Consider the following 18,875-nt stretch of genomic DNA (forward strand, 5'->3'; position numbering starts at 1 on the left):
TTGAATTCGGACGATGGATATGGAGATCGCGGTTTGTGTGGCGCCCATCCGATGGTTCAACGATTCGGAATTATTCAATCGAGATTCTAGTCATTCTTTTGACCGTGGACTTATTAGGCTCCCAGACGGCTGGCTTGGCGTCCTGCTGCCAAGCGGGGCAGCAGGTAGGGGTGAGCGGTTCCAGGCTTAGAACCTGGAATCTACCCTCGGGTACAGGTTCCTCATTTTTTGGAACCTAGAACCTACCCGTCAGAATCTGGAACCTGGAACCTACCTGTCAGAATATGGAATCTGGAACCTACCTGTTACAGTTTCCAGGGTCGGTTCCAAGGTCCAATAGGTTCTTTTATTAATTTTTAGTTTAAAAAAAAACAAAAATGAACGCAATAAATAATAAACAAGCTTGTCTTTCATCAAAGAGAATACAAAACGAACAAAACTATCAACAGAGGAAAGGAATTCTTGGCAAGGAATTCAACTAAATAAAATAGAGGAAATCAGTTCAGGGAACATCCTAAATAATAAAGCTGTCAGTCAATAACCGACACAAAATAGATGAAGAAATACACTTTCAGATACACATTCAGCATTGCAGAATGAATCAAGGGGTATGGTTACTTCACACTAGAGTGTCACCAACAATGTAAACAAATGTCAAACAGATAGATAAAGTAATTCCAATTCCAACAGAGTACTTACACGATGAATGTTGATAGCATTCAAGAACTTTTCAAATGCCTAAATCCATTCATGATGGTTCCAAACAAGTGGAATATCAACAAAAATCACCCAATAACCCTGAAAGTTTTTAAAATAGGCCAATTATGGAAAACTCATGCTCTATATCCTTGGAACAACATTAACAACAAGCTGTGACCAGTAAGTGGTCAAAGTGTAAGATGATAAAATTGAATAGCAAATAACTAGAAATTCCTAATCATTACTCATATTGCTGCTGCTGAAAAATCTCTATGATACTGAAGTAACTACCTTCATCACCAAACACATGACCTACTTGTAATAGACATCTACCATTCCTGCTGTGCCAGGAAGACAAACAAGCAGTGGCACCACTTTTTGACCAAAATCATAATATCTCCATTGCTTTATGCTAATCTGGCAAAAAGAAAAAGATGTCAGTTCGGTAGCTATGAAACAACATAATGCATAGAATTTTGCTAGAGCAAGCTGAGAAGTTGGGGCTCAAGGGTGGTCTAAACATGGGAACTTTAGCTTAGAGTACGAGGACAGCTAAGGTTCTTATGAGGACTACAATAGACAACAAATAAGCTACATGAAAATTGACCAAAAGAGCAAAGTAGTACTCTTGATGATTTGAATTCGTGAATGTCACATGAAGCTACTTGAAGCATCAAGTTTCAACAAACTGTCAAAACAAAAAGGTGTCAAACTATCAAATGTCCATTAATTTGTAAAATTGGAAATGTGTAAGATGTCAAATACTCTCTGGAACTTTAGGAGGGGCATGACATGCTATTGCATATCATGGAAGCAAGCATATGTCGAAACCATTGTAAGCTATCAAACATCCAGCATTAGTCACTTGATATCTTTGCTGAACTTGAACCCAGATATGATGTTATATGGTATGTATATCATTACCCTCATTTTTCCATTTGACAACTATGATTTAGTACAAAGTCACATGGTCAGAATAACTAAACTCTACATCATATCATTATAGCAGAGAGGTCACTGCCAACACAAGAACGATTCACAACCAGGGCTTTATAGTCCTGTTGCAACAGCATTAGATCTGAACCTGACATAATCAAACAGAACACAAAAAAGGGGTTGATTTGAGCAACCAAGTGGTCAGCATCAAACGGTTGATCTGTGAACTTTCGAGAACAAAAAGAACATAATGTAGAGACACAACAATTCTTGCCAGATTTAACCATCTCACTGAATTCATTACTATGTGAACATGCTCGGTTCTTGGGCCTAATTTTTACTGCAAAGAAGAAACTTTGGAACTCAACCAGACTAATCGAGCAAGAAGCAATAATGAACAGAAGAATTTCCATGTCACCATTAGTAAACTAAACACAGCAAAACAAGAATTGACCAAACTGAAAGGAAAAAATGGAACCCAGATGCCAACATCCAGGCGAACGCACAAACAACACGAAACTAATCCCACAAACAAACACAGCAATTCCAAGCTCATGGGTTCACGGAACATCCTAAACATGACATTGTCCTGTTTTATAATCAAGAGATTGCCAATCCTTTTGGCTAAGTGTAAATGAAAAAATGGCTAGCTTGTACACTCACATATAAAGAAAATCAAGGAATCCTGAAGTGGCAACCAAGACAGTCCACAGAAACAAGATATGACCTACCAAATCGATGCTCAGAGAACGGAAACAACATTCCAGAAAGCACACGCATAAAAAATGTTAGGCTAGAGGATCTACCCAATATTCTCGATCCTTCCAACTAAAGAGCTACTCAACGGCAACTGAAGCGCCTCCTTCACGCCATACTTCCTTTTAGCTTCCGTCTGTCGTCGATGGTAAACATTACAGGGCTCGCCTACCACTCTATCACCATATCCTAGTAAAATAACAAAAAGGTCGTCGAAGAACTAGCAATTACAAGAAGCAATGTTCATTAAGGCAGGAATTTGGAATCTACTCACATTCGGCTAGCGATTACATGGACTAGATCTCGCAGCTGAGCTGAGCTGAGTCGCGACCACTGGCGGTGAGTCGGTGACAGCAAACAGAACCGACGTTCGGTGAGCTTGGGGTTTAGTTCTGGGTTGAAGCAACGTTGGGCGACCTCGAGCAACGTTGGGCACGACGCGGGCAAAGCTGGATTCGGCAAGGATCGGCAACAAGGACGTCAAGGCGGCAGCTGCTTTTGTCCTACGTCGAGGCGGTAGTTGCTTCTGTCCTAGGTGCGGCGCGAATAGCAGCAGCTCGTCATCGGGAGGCCGAGATGCGGCAGCTCGTCGTTGAAGTCTGAACAGCAGTGGCGTCGTCGATGGCCAAACAGCGACGGTGGAGCAACAGCAGCGTCGGGTGGCGGCCCGGCAACAGCTTGTCGTTGGGAGGCGGCAAGCACAACGGCGAGAGCCGGTGGCATCGTCAAACGGAGCAGCGATGGCGTCGACGGCGACATCGTGGGTCGTGATGGCGGCATCGAGGGCGGCAAGCAGCGTCGGATCGTCGTCGGGAACGTGGGGTGTTGCAAAGAGGAAATGGAAAGAAATGGGAAAGTGAAGAATGAACATTGAAGAAAAACCGGAACCGGAACCGGGACCGCCGGTTCTCAAGAAAAAGGAACCCAGAACCGGAACCTCTTTCCTCAGAACCGGGAACCGAACCGGACCCTGCGGTGCGGTTCCCCGGTTTCCGGTTCTACCCGGGAACCGTGCTCACCCCTAGCAGCAGGGCGTCGGGCGCTGGGTCGCCGGAAGGAGGACGGTGGCGAGCCGCGCGGCGGAGAGGCAGGCGTGGCGAACGCCGGCGGGCGGAGGGCCGGCGCGGATAGGCCTCCCGAAGAAGATGAACGGTCGCTTTCTGCAAACTTTTGCCGACTTTTACCCTTTTGGTCAGACAAAGAAAAGAGAAAACCCTTTTTCTCTTTGACCAAGACGGACAAAGGCTTTTTTTTTTTCTTGCACGAAATTTTTCTGGAATTTCTTTTTCGAATCCCCTTTTTTATATGCAACAAAATTGAGCCCACATATCGAACAAGCAAAACTTCATTCTTCTTTTTGATTGCATCTCGCACGGCCAAGGCGTAATCTTCATGATTTCATTTTATTTTGTTTCCTTCGTTCACGCTCATCGACAATTGAAAGATCTTATGTTTCTTTTATTACGTTAAAAATGCATATTACCCAAATATTAGTGCCAAATATATATCCAACTTGAAATATTTTCCATCAAAACCTTCCAATTTTCAATGAAATATATACCTTTTGGTATATATCGTTTGAATAGCTTCGCGTTGGGAAGAAATTGGCCCGGAGCTTCTCCAATTGATTAAACAGTAAAAAATATATATTCCTATATTAAATAAATATTTTTATTTTTAATTAATTTGATTCAAATTCATAAATAAATAAATAATTAAAAAAAGAGCTTACAATGAATTTACACTAGTAATATTAATAAATCAATTAATTGGAAATTCAAAAGACATATTCATAATTAATGTGTATCCATGTTTGGAAACATGTTTTTAACTTTAACAAAAGTTATTAATGAAACTAATGACTAATAAGAAATTAGAATCAATTTATTTAAATAAATCCATGGTTTTTCACGATAACCAAAATTTATCATTATTCAAAATTCAGCACTTCTATTTTTCGAAATAATTTTTAATCTCATTTATTTATTTTTCCGATTAAAGAAAGAGTCCTCACTAAAGTCCAACTCCACCCTTTCCCGCTTTTGATTATTTTTGAGGTTTTTATTATTATTATTATTATTATTATTATTATTATCAAAACCCTAGCCAAGAAAGGCACTTTTTTTCCTCTCCGTCCTTTCTTCTGGTTCTTCTTCCCTCTTTCGCTCCGACATTTATTTCGATTACCTCGACAGTTTGCTCAAGTTTCCCTGCAACTGGCAAGCCGGTCACTTTCCTGGAAGAGCACGGCGAACGGCGAAGGAGGGCGAACTTCCCGCCCTAATGGAAGTCTTGTCTTTCTTCGTCGGGACTCAAAATCCGAAAGCGTTCGTTCTTGGGATCTTGATCTGCTTCTCAAAATTTAATCCGGACTCTTCATCTTCAGCCCCTCCATCTCCTGTAATTTCCTCTCGTTTATTGCTTTTTTTTTTTTTATAATGAATTGGGTCTGTTCCGTAATGCAACTAGATGCAGAATTTGATGGAATTAAGAGAGGGATTCTCAGATCAGCATTAGATTTTTTATTTTTTTTTCAACTTCACAGATGATTAGTAATTAGCTCCTCTTTTTCTGATATGCTGATACTGTCTGGCGATTATTTGCCTGCGCCCATTAAGTTCAAGTGGGCAACCAATCGACTGTGTCGACTGTTGTGGAATCTTTTTGTCGAATCGATTTTGGTAAAACTAAAAGAGGACGGTTTCGGCATAACTTCTTATGAGATAATAAGATAATTAGTCAACCTACAAGTTGGAGATTTCTTCCTTTAGCATTTAGATGGGTCAGCTTCTCTACCATAATTGGACATATTTTGGTGTCTAGTGCAATGCCAGAAGGAGGTCACACATTTGTCATTGAGATTGCTTTCTAGAATGACTTAAAAATAGAAGAGTTTCTGAGAGAAATCATGATAATCATCACCTCACTTTCATAGTAAATGTTTTTCAGGTGGAATATCAAGTCGTTGCAAGTCCTTCGAAAATTCAGGAAATGGAGAAGCCAATGGAATCTGGTTATGAAGTATTCTTGAGTTTTAGAGGACCGGACACTCGCCGTGACATCGCTGATTACCTTTACAGCTGCCTCATTCGTGCCGGAATACGGGCATATAGAGATAATGAAGAGCTTCCCATTGGGGAAGAGATTCGCCCGGAGCTTCTCCAAGCAATTAAGCAGTCGGATATCTTGATTCCTATCTTTTCTAAAGGATATGCTGCCAGTCCATGGTGCCTCATGGAGTTGGTCCAGATGGTGGAGTGCAAGGAAAACTGGGGACGAAAGATTATGCCAATTTTCTACAATGTAGCACCATCCGAGGTTCGTTACCAAACTGGAAGTTACGGTGAGGCCATTAATTTACACATAAATAAGCGGCGGTACACTAATGAGACTATTCAGAACTGGAAGGTAGCTCTTAGCAAGGTTGGAGAGTTAAGAGGATGGGAACTCAAGGAGAGGTACTTGAATTTATTTTTGTTCAGGATTTGTTTGTACCTTTAGATTTTATTCTGCTCATCTCGATTTAACAGTTGGGTTCTGTTGCCTTCACTACTATCAGAGGCAAAGGCGAGTTCACCGAAGAAGTTGTTCGGAAGCTTTTGATCGAGTTGAAAAAAAACTACCTGGCAGTATCTAATAGCTTGGTTGAAATGGATGATCAAGTGGACCAAATCGTGGAAAAGATAGGTGAACAGACCACTGGAACAAAGATTGTTGGTATCTATGGTATGGGTGGTGTCGGAAAGACAACTCTTGCCACGATCGTCTATAATAAACTGTCAGCTGATTTTGATAATTGTTGCTTCTTGTCTAACATTTGAGAGACAAAGATTGTGAGTTTGCAGAATCAGCTCATCTCTAAAGTTCTAAGAATAGAATGGCCATCCATCAATAGTATTAATGAAGGAATTACTGAGATCAAGAATAGGTTATCCTCTAAAAAGGTTTTACTTGTACTTGATGATGTCGACCAAAACACTCAACTGGAGGCTCTTGTGGGGACGGGTGATAGCTGGTTCGGCAGAGGAAGTAAGGTTATTATTACCACAAGAAACGAGGAAGTTCTCAAATATGTTGATTTCAAGCTTGAACTTACTGAAATGGATTTTGATCATGCTCTTCAACTGTTTAGCAGACACGCCTTTAGAAGAGATTATCCTCCAGCAGAATATTTTCCCCTCTCGAAAAAAGCAGTAGAAATCTGTGGTCGTCTTCCTTTGGCTCTTGAAATTATAGGTTCACTTTTAGCTGGAAAAGACAAAAATAAATGGAATAACGTATTAGAGAAGCTGGAGGCCATTCCCAATAAAGAGGTTAAAAGTAAGTTGAGAATCAGTTTTGAGGCATTAGAAACTCAAGAGCAGGAAATATTTCTCGATGTTTGTTGCTTCTTTGCTGGGTTCGATGTGAGAATTGTGAATTACATGTGGGACAGCTGTGACTTTTTCTCTGGATGTTCTCTTGAAGTCCTCGAACAGAGGTCGTTAATAAAGATTACAAAAGGTAACCGATTGTGGGTGCATGATCAGCTAAGAGACCTTGGGCGAGACATAGTTCGTGAAAGAGCTAAAGAGAAGCAAACTCGGGTGTGGGATCATGAGGAAGCAATTGATGTTCTTGAAATAAAGGAGGTAAAGTGTTTGCAATGTTATTCCTATGCAAAGAGATGAGTTATACACGTTGACTTTGCTTGTTTGCTTCTATTTGAACTGAGTCGTTTCTTGTGTGCTTAGTACAATCACATGCTCATCTATAACTTATATTGTAAATTAATTTTAAATTATATATAAAATGTACATTCCTCTAGCATATTCAACTCAAATGCCTTTAACAGGCAATTATGGGATCGCTAGCTTCTTATTTATTTATTTATCTTTTTTTTTGGGGTTTTGGCAGGGAAGAGAAAACATTGAAGCAATAAGTCTCAAGTTTGATCATCAATTTCAAGACTTCTTTGAGAAGGAAGAATCTATAAAGTTCTCAAAATTAAGATTTCTTCAAGTGGATTGTGGAGACTTGGATGAGAACAACGTTCAGCATTTTCCTTCTGCCAACTGGTTCCGGAGGAATCCGATCAAGCTTCCAAAATTGAGATGGCTCTCATGGCATAAATTTCCTATCCTTTTCGATTTCACTGCACTTTCTATGTTGAAGCTAGTGATTCTTGATCTATCAGGCAGTAAAATTACTGATGAGTGGGAGGGATGGAACCACCTCAAGGTACGGTATCATTTCAACATGAATTGGCTATATTGACTTTGCTATCCGGTATCTAAAAATGGTTCAGAATTAACCTCTTCTCTTCATTACAGATGGCAAGAAAATTGAAGGTTCTAAATTTGACTGGATGCAGAAACTTGCGTAAAACTCCTGACCTTTCTGCTCATGGAAATTTAGAGCGACTGATTCTTGAAGGGTGCACAGAACTGGTTCAAGTCGATAGGTCTATTGGTAGGTTAAAGCATTTAGTATCATTAAACTTGCGAGGTTGTGGGAAACTTAAGACATTGCCAGACGAGATGGGGGAACTGGAAGCCTTGACAGAACTTCAAGTCGATGGGGCCTCTATTACCAAAATTCCTGAAGGGAAAGGAATGGAGAAATTAAAAATTCTCAGTGCGGTGTCATGTAGATCACTGACTGAACTTCCATATGGAAATTTTGGATCTCTCATTGAGTTAGTTCTTTCTTCTTCAAACATACGAGAGTTACCCAACTCAATAGAGATGATGAAGAATTTGAGAGTACTAAGGATCTCTGACTCCTCCTTAGAAAAGCTACCTAGTGCCCTCGGGATGTTGGGGAAGCTCGAAGAGATCGATGCCAGCAAGTGTAGATATTTGAGTGGGGAAATTCCAAGCGAGATCGGAAGACTATCATTTCTGAGAATCTTGAGGTTATCGGACACAAGAATTTCCAATATACCTAAGCTTCCTGAAAGTATGACTGAGCTATACCTGACCAACAATCTAGAGATGACATGCCCAAATCTCACAAACCTATTAAATTTGAGAGTTTTGATGTTGGAATTAAAGTACCAAAGCCCTTCCCAGCCAGCTCCAAGCCTCAATTGGATCGGAGGGTTAAGAAAGCTAGAGTCCTTGTGGTTGGATTATGATAGTCTGGTCACCCTACCTTCAGATTTTAATCTCCTTTCGAAGCTCAGGAAGCTTGGACTAGTCGTAAATAACCTAGAACGCCTACCTAAGCTTCCTCAGAATTTGTCATACTTCCTTTTTGATGGGCGCGGGTTAATGGAAAAGTCGATAAATCTTTCATATTTGGAGAAGTTATTAGAATTGAAAGTCCGTTATTGTGAACAGCTAATAGAGATTCAAGGCCTCGAATCTTTGAAAAACCTGCAAGTGCTTGATCTTAGTCATCTTCCATCGCTGGTGAAGTTGCCCAACCTAACTGGCTTGAAGAAGCTCTGGAGATTTCGCATAGAAAATTGTCCTAAACTGGTTGAGGATCGAGGTCAGCTAGAATCGTTGGAGACTCCCAATTTAGTTCACTGTGGATCACTTGAACAGCTGCCCGATCCATTAAACTACAAGCATATAAAAGAATTACATAGAAATGGTTGTTGGAAGCTAGAAGAGATTCAACGCCTGGAAGCTTTGGAGAAGTTGAGGTTCTTACGTGTAATAGGTCTTCCGTTGCTAGAGAAGTTGCCTGACCCGACCAACGCCAAGGAGCTCAAGGATCTTGGTTTAAGGCGTTGTCCTCGTCTGGTTGAGATTCGAGGTAGGCCAGAATCAGTGTCGTGGCTTAGTATTGATGCCTGCAGGTCTCTGCGACAAATTTCTGATCCTTCAAGCTTCAAGAAGCTACGACGCTTGGAAATAAAAAGATGTGAGAGATTGGGGAAGATTCTGGAATCGGACGAGTATCGAGATTTGAAAAAAGTCAGAAGGCCCTTTGAAGAACCAAGGTTTAGGAGACTGTGATCACGGAAAGAAGATTCCGTGTCAGATTGGTGAGGAATATTATCTCGAAATGACGACTAAAGGTGGGACCCATTCTTCAGAAATTTCAACTTTCTCTCTCTTTTTTTGTTTCCTTTTGTTTCTCCCGTTGCCCCCTCCCTGTCTCTCTCCCTGTCTCGCTCCTCACATTCTTTCCTTCTCCTTCCTTCGTCATCCTCCCTCACAGCGACGACCCGAGCGAGGTGCTCGGCCAGAACCAGAAGTGACGGACTCCGCTCGTCAAGGAATGCGATGGTGACCCCGAGCGGAAGAACGAGATGCGATTCTACCAGGCAGAGATCTCCCTGCAGGGACTGCGACCCCGTCTTCCTGCCCGCCGAGCTGTTCCGCAAGAGTTTAATAGGTTGTCGAGAAAGAAGTCTTGCTTTTTCCTTCTCTGCATCTTTATTTGCTTTTCTTGCAATTTTCTGTTTGCATTTTCATGAATTGGGTCCGCCTGCGAATCTCTGATGCAATCTGTGATAGAATTGGAAAAGATTTGGGACAGATTGAGTTGTTTTTATTACTTTCAGGCATGACTGGTCATACATATGAAATGAAAACAGCCTTTCGATGAACTCGCTTGGGAGCTGACTCAGTTGATTTTCTTCCATGACTGCATCTAATCTTTAGTAGCTTTGATCTAAACCACAAGTCGCATTCTATTGAAACACATTTCTACTCCTGTGCGTCATTTCGGTTCTGCACCAGTGAGGGGATTGATTTTCGCTCCTTAGGAGCTAGTTCAAAACATACATGGGGAATCAGTTGTTCTTCTGAGCTTGTCAAGGTCTAGCTAAAACTGAAATATTGTCCTGGAAGGCTGAAACCTTACTATAATCGATTGGTTCTGCAATTTCTTTCTTCTTTTTTCGGTCTGTTGTGGTCCTGCTTACTTCTAAAACTCTTAGCACGTGCAATTAGTAATTAATCTTGTCATGGGAGAAATTCATCGAGGATTCAGGATGACTTGCTTGAGTATTAATTGCAGTGATTAATGTTCAATGTGTTGCATATAATGTCATGAATTCAATTAGACATCAGCAACCATATTCACAGAATTGTTGCAGATAGATTTCCCATGAAAATTTCCACCTTGAGGGAATGAAGTAGGGGCAAAACATCTTGTCTAGCATGAACATAACCCTCCCTAGTTAATGATAATTTGCAATGGTCACAAAGGTCCTTTAGTTTTGATAACTTATCATGTGCAATGGTCACAAGGGTCCTTTAGTTTTGATAACTTACAACAGATTTCTACAGGGGCTTCTGAATGATTAATGACTGTGATTCAAGTTTCAACAATTGAAATTATTAGTTGGGATTTAAGTTCTTGTTGCAGAAGTAGAGAACGTATGAATCTTCAGGGCAAAATTCTACAGTGCTGTGGGCTTGGCATTAATCTGTGCTTGTAATTTTTTCAATGTTCACATTTCCAGATCTCCCATACCAATTAAATCCAAGAAGCTTGCGTTTATATGTGTCGAGGTATTCATACGACAGTTATGGTTTTAAGGAAGCTCCATGATCCTTGGTGGATTGACAGGTTACGCCATCTAGAGTCCTTGGAGTTGCAAGCTCAGGAAACTTGTTCTCAATGTTTAAAGAACCTCAGGTTCTTGCGTAGGCTTCCCAGGAGTTTTGTCTGTCTTACATATCCTACTTCGCCAGGAAATAAGAACATCAATAGACCTTTCTAAAGCCGGAGACGACTCTCAGATGCGACGGTTCTTGGTCCCATAAAGCCGAAAGAGTTGCAAAGCCTTGAAGAATTGGATGTGAGTTCAGATGGGCTTCTTTCTTATCATGAAGCTCTCCCTCGCAAGGGCTCACATGAACGCACACTTTAGAAGGTTAATTGATTTTTCTTACCATAACAGGACGATGTCCAAATTATTCATTCGACAAAAAAAAAAAAAAAAAAAAAGGCAGAGCAAAACAAAACAAAACAAAACAAAAGGGACATACCTTACTTGAACAAGATGCGTTTTAATCGAAAATCCAACCGCGTGTGTACTTGAGGAAGAATAATTTGACAATTTCTACATTAACTCTCTTGAGATTTTTATCTGCTTTGACTTGTCTCATTCTAACCCTAACAATTTTGTCCTTTAGCTTATGGGTAGGCACTTCACCTATCTAGTAATTCCACTCCAAAGTGTCTGTCCTAATGCCCAAAGACAAAATCGTGAGGCTTGGAATGAGATGGATAAAAGTGGATAATATTTCAAATGAATTGATCCAAAAATGTCACAATAATCTATTGAAAAAGTGTTTGCCCATACGTTTGAAGGACAAAACCATGAGACTTGAAATAGGATGGACCACAATGAAAAGTACTTTGGATTAATCCAAGAACGACACAATAACTATCTATTTCCGGTCTATTCATGATGAGACACTTAGTCCTTAGTTGGCTAAGAAGCAAATCAAGATTAGTTACTTCAAAGAAGTTGCTATTCTCTTAAAATCAAGGTTAGCTATTCCTCGTAGGAGGGGGCCATTGAAAAGATATCCATGTAATCCGGCATAGATCCAATTTTCATTCTCTAGAATTGCTCTTTGCAGTTTTTTGATGATGAGTTACAATTAAAATAATCAAAATTACTAGACAAGAATTTATGTTTGATTTGTAAATAACTCGGTTATAAAATTGACTTGTCCTATATTAAACTTATAATTATAGTTGATAAAGCAATAAGTTGTATAGATTATAAATATGACTAATCTTAATTTAGTGACTCACAACAAGATATTAAATCTATGACACATTTTAATTTGTAGCTTAGATTTACTCATAACCAACAATATAATTCATGGTCATGAGTCTAATTAATACATTGTCATGCGGAAATTACCATTTTGCCACTGCAGCTTTGCCCTTCCCTCTTCATATGAGCGCTCTCAACCATATAACGGTCAACAGAAACTCCCCAGTCGCATTCACTTTGCATCTATGCGAATCTTCTCCGACAGAGTTCGCTTCGTACGATGATATGATGGAATGGCGAGGCATGCGCGGGTCAAGGCTCTGGTGGGCGGTCTCTCCTTCGCCACCTCGACCCCGTTCGCCAAGCTCCTGGACGGCTGCAGCCTGTCCAAGTCAGCGCGCGACACACGCCGCGTCCACGCTCGGATCATCAAGACCCCGTTCTCCGCCGAGGTTTTTATCCAGAACCGGCTCATCGACGTCTACGCGAGATGCGGGTGCCTCGATGACGCCCGCAGGATGTTCGATAGAATGCCCGAGAAGAATACCTTCACATGGAACGCGATCTTAGGTGGGTTGATCAGATCGGGGTCTGTTAATGAAGCAGAAAAGTTATTCGGGTTAATGCCGGAACCCGACCAGTGCTCGTGGAATTCGATGCTGTCAGGTTATGCGCAGCATGAAAGATTCGAAGAAGCCCTGCAATGTTTTGGTAAGATGCATAGGGAGAATTATATGCTTAATGAGTACTCATTTGGTAGTGCGGTTAGCGCATGTGCCGGGTTAGCAGATGTGCATCTGGGCCAACAGATTCAGGCTTTGATATCGAAGTCGGAGTGCTCGTCTGATGTTCATATGGGCTCTGCTCTTATCGACATGTACTCCAAGTGTGGGAACGTGGCTTGTGCACAGAGGGCTTTTGATGAAATGAGTTCTCGAAACATAGTTTCTTGGAACAGCTTGATTACGTGTTATGAACAAAATGGTCCAGCCAGTGAAGCTCTTGAGGTTTTTGTGAGCATGATGGACTGTGGGTTTGAAATAGATGAGGTTACTTTAGCCAGTGTGGTCAGTGCCTGCGCTAGCTTGTCAGCACTTAAGGAAGGGATGCAAATTCATGCCCGTGTTGTAAAATGTGACAAATATAGGAATGATGTTGTTTTAGGAAATGCGTTGGTTGATATGTATTCTAAGTGCTCCAGAATTAGTGAAGCCAGAGCAATTTTTGATAGAATGCCCACCAGGAATATAGTGTCAGCCACCTCCATGGTAAGCGGGTATGCAAAAGCAGCGAGTCTCAAAACTGCAAGAGTAATGTTCACGAGGATGATGGAGAAGAATGTAGTTTCTTGGAATGCCCTCATCGCAGGGTACACCCAGAATGGAGAGAATGAAGAAGTATTTGGTTTATTCCGCCTTTTGAAGAGGGAACCCATTGAGCCAACGCACTACACATTCGGAAATTTGCTTAATGCGTGTGCAAATCTTGCTGATTTGCAGTTGGGGCAGCAGGCTCACGCTCATGTCTTGAAGCATGGATTCCGCTTCCAGTCTGGAGAAGAATCGGATATTTTTGTTGGAAATTCTCTTATAGACATGTACGTTAAATGTGGAGCTGTGGAAGATGGTTTATGGGTGTTTAAGAATATGTTGGAGAGGGACAAGGTATCATGGAATGTCATAATTGTCGGATATGCGCAGAATGGTTACGGAATAGAGGCACTTGAAATATTCAGGAAAATGTTGGTATCTGGCGAGAGACCAGACCGTGTCACTATGATCGGGGTTCTATGTGCATGCAGCCATGCAGGGCTGGTCGAAGAGGGGCGCCATTATTTCAAGCAGATGGTTGAGGAGTATGATCTGGCACCAGCAAAGGACCATTATACCTGCATGGTTGATTTGCTCGGCCGAGCCGGTTGTCTCAGTGAAGCCAAGGACTTAATAGAGACAATGCCCATGCAAGCTGATGCTGTCGTTTGGGGTTCACTGCTCGCAGCCTGCAAAGTTCATAAGGATATAACGCTAGGAAAGTATGTAGCGGAGAAGCTCTTAGAGATCGACCCTTCGAATTCAGGACCTTACGTTCTGCTCTCAAACATGTATGCAGAACGTAAAAAATGGGGTGAAGTTATCAGAATAAGGAAGCTGATGAGGCAACGGGGAGTAGTCAAGCAGCCCGGTTGTAGCTGGATAGAAATTCAGGGTCAAGTTCATGTCTTCATTGTCAAGGACAAGAGGCACACTCAAAAGGGTGATATTTATTCTTTGTTAAGATCTCTCTTAGGACAGATGAAGCGAGATGGGTATGTTGCCATTACAGATGACTACGAGGTCTATGAAGAGCTGAGTGAATCGGACTTTATATCTTACGAAGTTGAAATGCCGGCTGATGCTGCTGTTTGTTAGTTCATGGAGAGTTATCATCCTTCAATTTCTCTTCATCGTTCATACCATAGTAACATTTGATAAAATGCGTGTGAGCAGAAAGAGCTCTCTTTTCCCTGTCTAATGCGCACTGTTGTTTGGCTGAGTTTCATTGGCACTGTTGGGTTGTTGCTGACACGATGCAAACACAAAGTCTATTTGGACATAGGAAGCTGCATGAGGCTAGACCGTACCACGAACTAACCGCCGTGGTCGGTGTTATACAAACTAACCCAGAGGAGATCAAAGGTTCAGAGAGAGCAGACACTTTATTTCCATGGACGGGTCAATAGAAAGCTACGTCTAACTGAAGAAACAGCGGAGCGGAAGAATTCACCAGCTCGAAGGAACTGCAGGATAGAAGAAGAATTCACCAGCTACAGAAACCGGCATTTGAGACATGCCGTAAAAGACACTTGCACCGAGGTCAGGCAATCATCCTCCCCCTTGAGATGTAAAGCTGCAAACCTTGGTGCAAGCCATATGGAGAAGCGTTGTGGGTGTCAGTGCTAGGTAGTTTGGACAAATAATCAGAGCCTGTTGTTTTAAATGAATAAGCCAGGGAATTTTGATTCAAGAAGTAAGGAAAGCAAGTGAAAAGACAAAATCGACGCCAGCTCTAGGAATGACCAGCCAGCGGGAAAAATGACGATCTCTGAATGAACTCAAATGAGAAGGTTCTGCTTTTTACGTTACTTTCTTTTCACAAACCAACTCATCTTAAATAAATAGGATCGATTGAACTTTGAACCTGCCACGAATAGAGAACCGAACATCACTGACCAGGTCAGGTTGGTTCTGTTCTCTTGCTTTTCTTCTCATATGCAAGATACAGAAAATTGAAAATAGAGGCAGTTTCCAACATGTTGCATTCGAAGAAATTATATGCAATATGCCAGAATCTCTTTTCTTCCATCTCTCTCGACGTGGGTGCCATCGCAGAATTAGTTCTGCAGTACAAAGAAAAATTTAAAAAAAGAAATTACAGAAAAATAATAGAATTTTCACTCCTAAGCAAAGACTGGCTTGCTTCTAATTACTAATACATCATCATGGGTCGACATTCCAGAGATAAAGCGAGTGGAAAAGTGTTCCGACTCAGAATTTCTTTTCCACATCGATGCAGAGTTATCTGAAAGTGGAAAGACACAGCGCATTAGTATGACAGGCTTGGCAATGCAGCAAAGAATAGGTTTTGTAGCAAATTCAATGCAAAGCGTGAGAATGACAATTATAATTATGCAGACAGAGATATTGTTGCAAAATCACTTACCACTAACGAGAAGTCAAGGAAAGTGCTCATTAAACCCAACAATTGGTATGGACTGTGAATACCAAGATTGAGCAAAGGCGTAAAAACATGAGAGAGCCTGATTCAATCTTCCTGACATAAGAAATGATCAAATTCAGGATAGGGTATAATCAAAAGATTAGCCGTGTAATGGATTATATAAGGCTCGCGGGGCTCAGAAAAGTAAGATTTCTAGGGGAAGGCTTCATGCGAAGCAAACAGGAAGAGTGTTGGAAGAAATCCGTATTTATATTACCACGACAAACAAAAACCAAAAGTTCAGTTCATTGACATATAAATATGCAGAAAAAATACTAACAGAACAATGACATGGATCATAAAGCTTTCAGGGCATGAGTCTTGCCCTCACCATGGTCATCAATAAAAGGAAATGCTGAATAATAATTTCCGCCTGTTCTGCTTCTCAAAATTAGACACAATGTCATCAATAGATTCCTCCCAAGACTCGGCTGCTTCTATCTGTGGACCAGAAATTACAATACGCAATTTCTCATCATACAGAAATTAAGCATACTATCATTAATACATAAAGTTCAGCCAGTCAAACCTCTCGACAAAGATCTAAAGCAAGCTGAGCTCCAGTTGCTGCCTCCTCATGGTTATCCTTTACCTCCAAGTTAATCACAAGTACAGTCTTCATAAGAATCTGCTCTCGGTTGTTGAGATCTGCAAAAAATGCATTCAACGTCTTGTCAACATTCCAAGGGCAAGGTGTCTTATTTATTCTGTACATAGGTAAAGGTCACATCACTCCCTAAGATCAAGTTAGAACAAAACTGCTCTTTTACTTCGAGAAATATTGATCAGTCAAAGGGTCATATGGAGGGCTGTTTGCCCCAAACTTTTGCTACTCCGCAGAAGCAGAATCTGCTCCTCCAGCTTCCGGCTTGTGCTTTTCATTTTTAGGTGAAATACGTGTGAAAAATTCAAATATCACTTTAAAGCGATCAGGAGAAATACAATAAATATCGTCTTTACTAACTCTCGAGTCCAGAAAAATAAGAATTTCCAAAGTCACAAATTACCAGCATCAGATTTAATAAAACCATAGCCAAAGCCAAAAAACCATGGCTAAATGTATGCCAAACAAGGCTTCAATCTATATAATAGCAATTAAAGATAAGACCAGCTAACAACCTTATATACCCTACTAAGTATCAAAATCAAATTTGCCCTGACAAAAGGGGTAAAGAATGGATGAAGTTGCAGAAAGAGAGAAGGGAACTAATAGTTACAAGAGAAGGAAAGTATTAACATCCCTCCTGTGGCAGTTAGCTCTATTAGAGCAGTCACCTTCAACAATCTCTAAGAAGCATTACAGGAATCTAAATGTTGCTTTTGCTGACAAAGAACTTTATGCATCAAAATAAGTCCAAATGAATGGATATTACAACAACCAATTACGTCATAAGGGCAATAAACTAAAAAAAAAAAGGTTAGATTAATTGTTAACGGAATAGCGGCAGAAACACTGCTAGTGTCAAATGAAGGAAAAGAAAATATTGTTGAGAAGTAACAATCTTTCTATGCGTTTCAAGAAAAACAATTACAGATAACAAATTTCTGTCTAATGAGGTTTCTCCAGATCAAGCAAACAATTCTTCCGTATCATGCATCTGCCCTCACTATATGGCGTAATGGGCATATATATGCAAAGCCAAAACTCAAAAAATAATAAACAATGCGGGAAGTTGGATCATGCAATCATAGACATCAGAATTTCAGAAATGGAACAAGAGACATCCAATGACAGAAACCGCAAGGGTAAAGACAAGAACCTTCAAGAACCATATCGAAAACCTTCTCTTCGAATGTGAGCACCACATCGAAGGGGCCATCGGAAGAATTGTCTTGCCATCTTTGAGGCGCTAATTTCACAGACATATTCCTCTTGAGCATGGGCAAGATCCCATTGCGCTTGTAGCTGAAACTCTTGTAAAGGTCTTGCATTTCTAAATGCCCAAAAATGGGAAAAAAAACAGTGTCCGAATTCCGCTTTAAAATATAACCAGACAGCCATCAACCGCTCTAACCTTTAACCGAACAACATTGCATCACAACTCAAGCAAGCTCTTTTTTTTTTTTTTTTTACAGCACAAAAACTGACCGATTTGAACTGAACTAGTATTCTCACAGCCAGACAAACATGCAACTCACAAACTACCCATCAGCCAAAAAACCCGCAAATCCATCAAATTAAGGTCTTTCAATTGCAAAAATCTCATCTTTCAGGGAAACACGCTAAAAGATTTTATCAATTCGCGTCATTCTGGAATCTGCCGATATTGCCGGATTCAAATCAGGCGGTCCTACACAATATAACCCAGAATTCGGAAGGCGAATGAGCAACGAAGGAGAAGGGCGCGAGTCATTCCACTAGCCAAAAAGAAAAAGAAGCAGCGGCAAATCGAACGTGGGACTATCAAAGACACAAGAGGAGGAGGAGGATACAGATCGGGGTCCTTGCGCCGGAGCTCGTCGAACATGTGCTTGTAGGGGGTGCCGAAGTCGTAGACGTTGGGCTCCCGGAGGGAGGGCCCGGGGAGCTTGACGTGGGACCCGGTGCCGTACGACGAGACGTCGAAGCCTTCCCTCTTGAGGAGGGCGTGGGCCTCCATGCTGCGGTTCTGGTTCGACGAGCACACCATGGCGTACCGCGACCTCATGGCTCCCGCCGCCGCCGCCGCCGCCGCGGATTCGGGTCGGAAGCGGTGCGGCCAGTCGAGCTCCGCGGCGCAGAGGGAGGGAGGGAGAGGGAGAGAGGAGCGAAAACGGAAGGTCTAGATTAGGGTTTAAGCAGGGAGAACAGAGGAGGGAAGGAAGAAGGAGGAAGAAGGGAGTGGCGCTCGCACCCGGGGTGGTTGGTCGGTTCCCCGGTCGGTTCCCCGGTCCGTCCCGATCCCGCCACCCTGGAACCGAATCGGAGGGATCGGTTCTCAATTTTCGAAACTAGAGACTGGACCGGTCCCGAGCGGTTTTGCAGTGAAATTTCACACCTGTCAAAAATATAATCACTGTATTCTTATCCACTATGAACGCTTTCAAATGGTATAAAACAAAATTTCAT

At 41.5% G+C, this 18,875-nt stretch overlaps 3 protein-coding genes across 3 annotated transcripts; 2 read left to right on the forward strand and 1 right to left on the reverse strand.

The window, feature by feature from the left end:
* The first annotated feature begins 5,382 nt into the window (after positions 1 to 5,382).
* LOC139884930 (disease resistance protein L6-like) lies at positions 5,383 to 9,341 on the forward strand. Its single transcript, XM_071868897.1, has 5 exons — positions 5,383 to 5,849; positions 5,951 to 6,155; positions 6,237 to 7,022; positions 7,288 to 7,611; positions 7,704 to 9,341. The coding sequence occupies exons 1-5, from the start codon at positions 5,383 to 5,385 to the stop codon at positions 9,339 to 9,341; spliced, it is 3,420 nt and encodes a 1,139-aa protein (XP_071724998.1).
* A 3,022-nt stretch (positions 9,342 to 12,363) lies between these two features.
* Positions 12,364 to 14,478, forward strand: LOC139884931 (pentatricopeptide repeat-containing protein At2g13600). Its single transcript, XM_071868898.1, has one exon. It carries the CDS (start codon positions 12,364 to 12,366, stop codon positions 14,476 to 14,478), a length of 2,115 nt encoding a protein of 704 aa, XP_071724999.1.
* Positions 14,479 to 16,165: 1,687 nt separating this feature from the next.
* LOC139884932 (uncharacterized) lies at positions 16,166 to 18,474 on the reverse strand. Its single transcript, XM_071868899.1, has 4 exons — positions 18,260 to 18,474; positions 17,587 to 17,732; positions 16,356 to 16,474; positions 16,166 to 16,267 (listed from the first exon to the last, which is right to left on the reverse strand). Exons 1-4 carry the CDS (start codon positions 18,472 to 18,474, stop codon positions 16,166 to 16,168), a joined length of 582 nt encoding a protein of 193 aa, XP_071725000.1.
* Positions 18,475 to 18,875: the final 401 nt, after the last annotated feature.

This window comes from Rutidosis leptorrhynchoides, unplaced genomic scaffold (genome assembly GCF_046630445.1).
Source record: "Rutidosis leptorrhynchoides isolate AG116_Rl617_1_P2 unplaced genomic scaffold, CSIRO_AGI_Rlap_v1 contig624, whole genome shotgun sequence".
Taxonomy (NCBI): domain Eukaryota; kingdom Viridiplantae; phylum Streptophyta; class Magnoliopsida; order Asterales; family Asteraceae; genus Rutidosis; species Rutidosis leptorrhynchoides.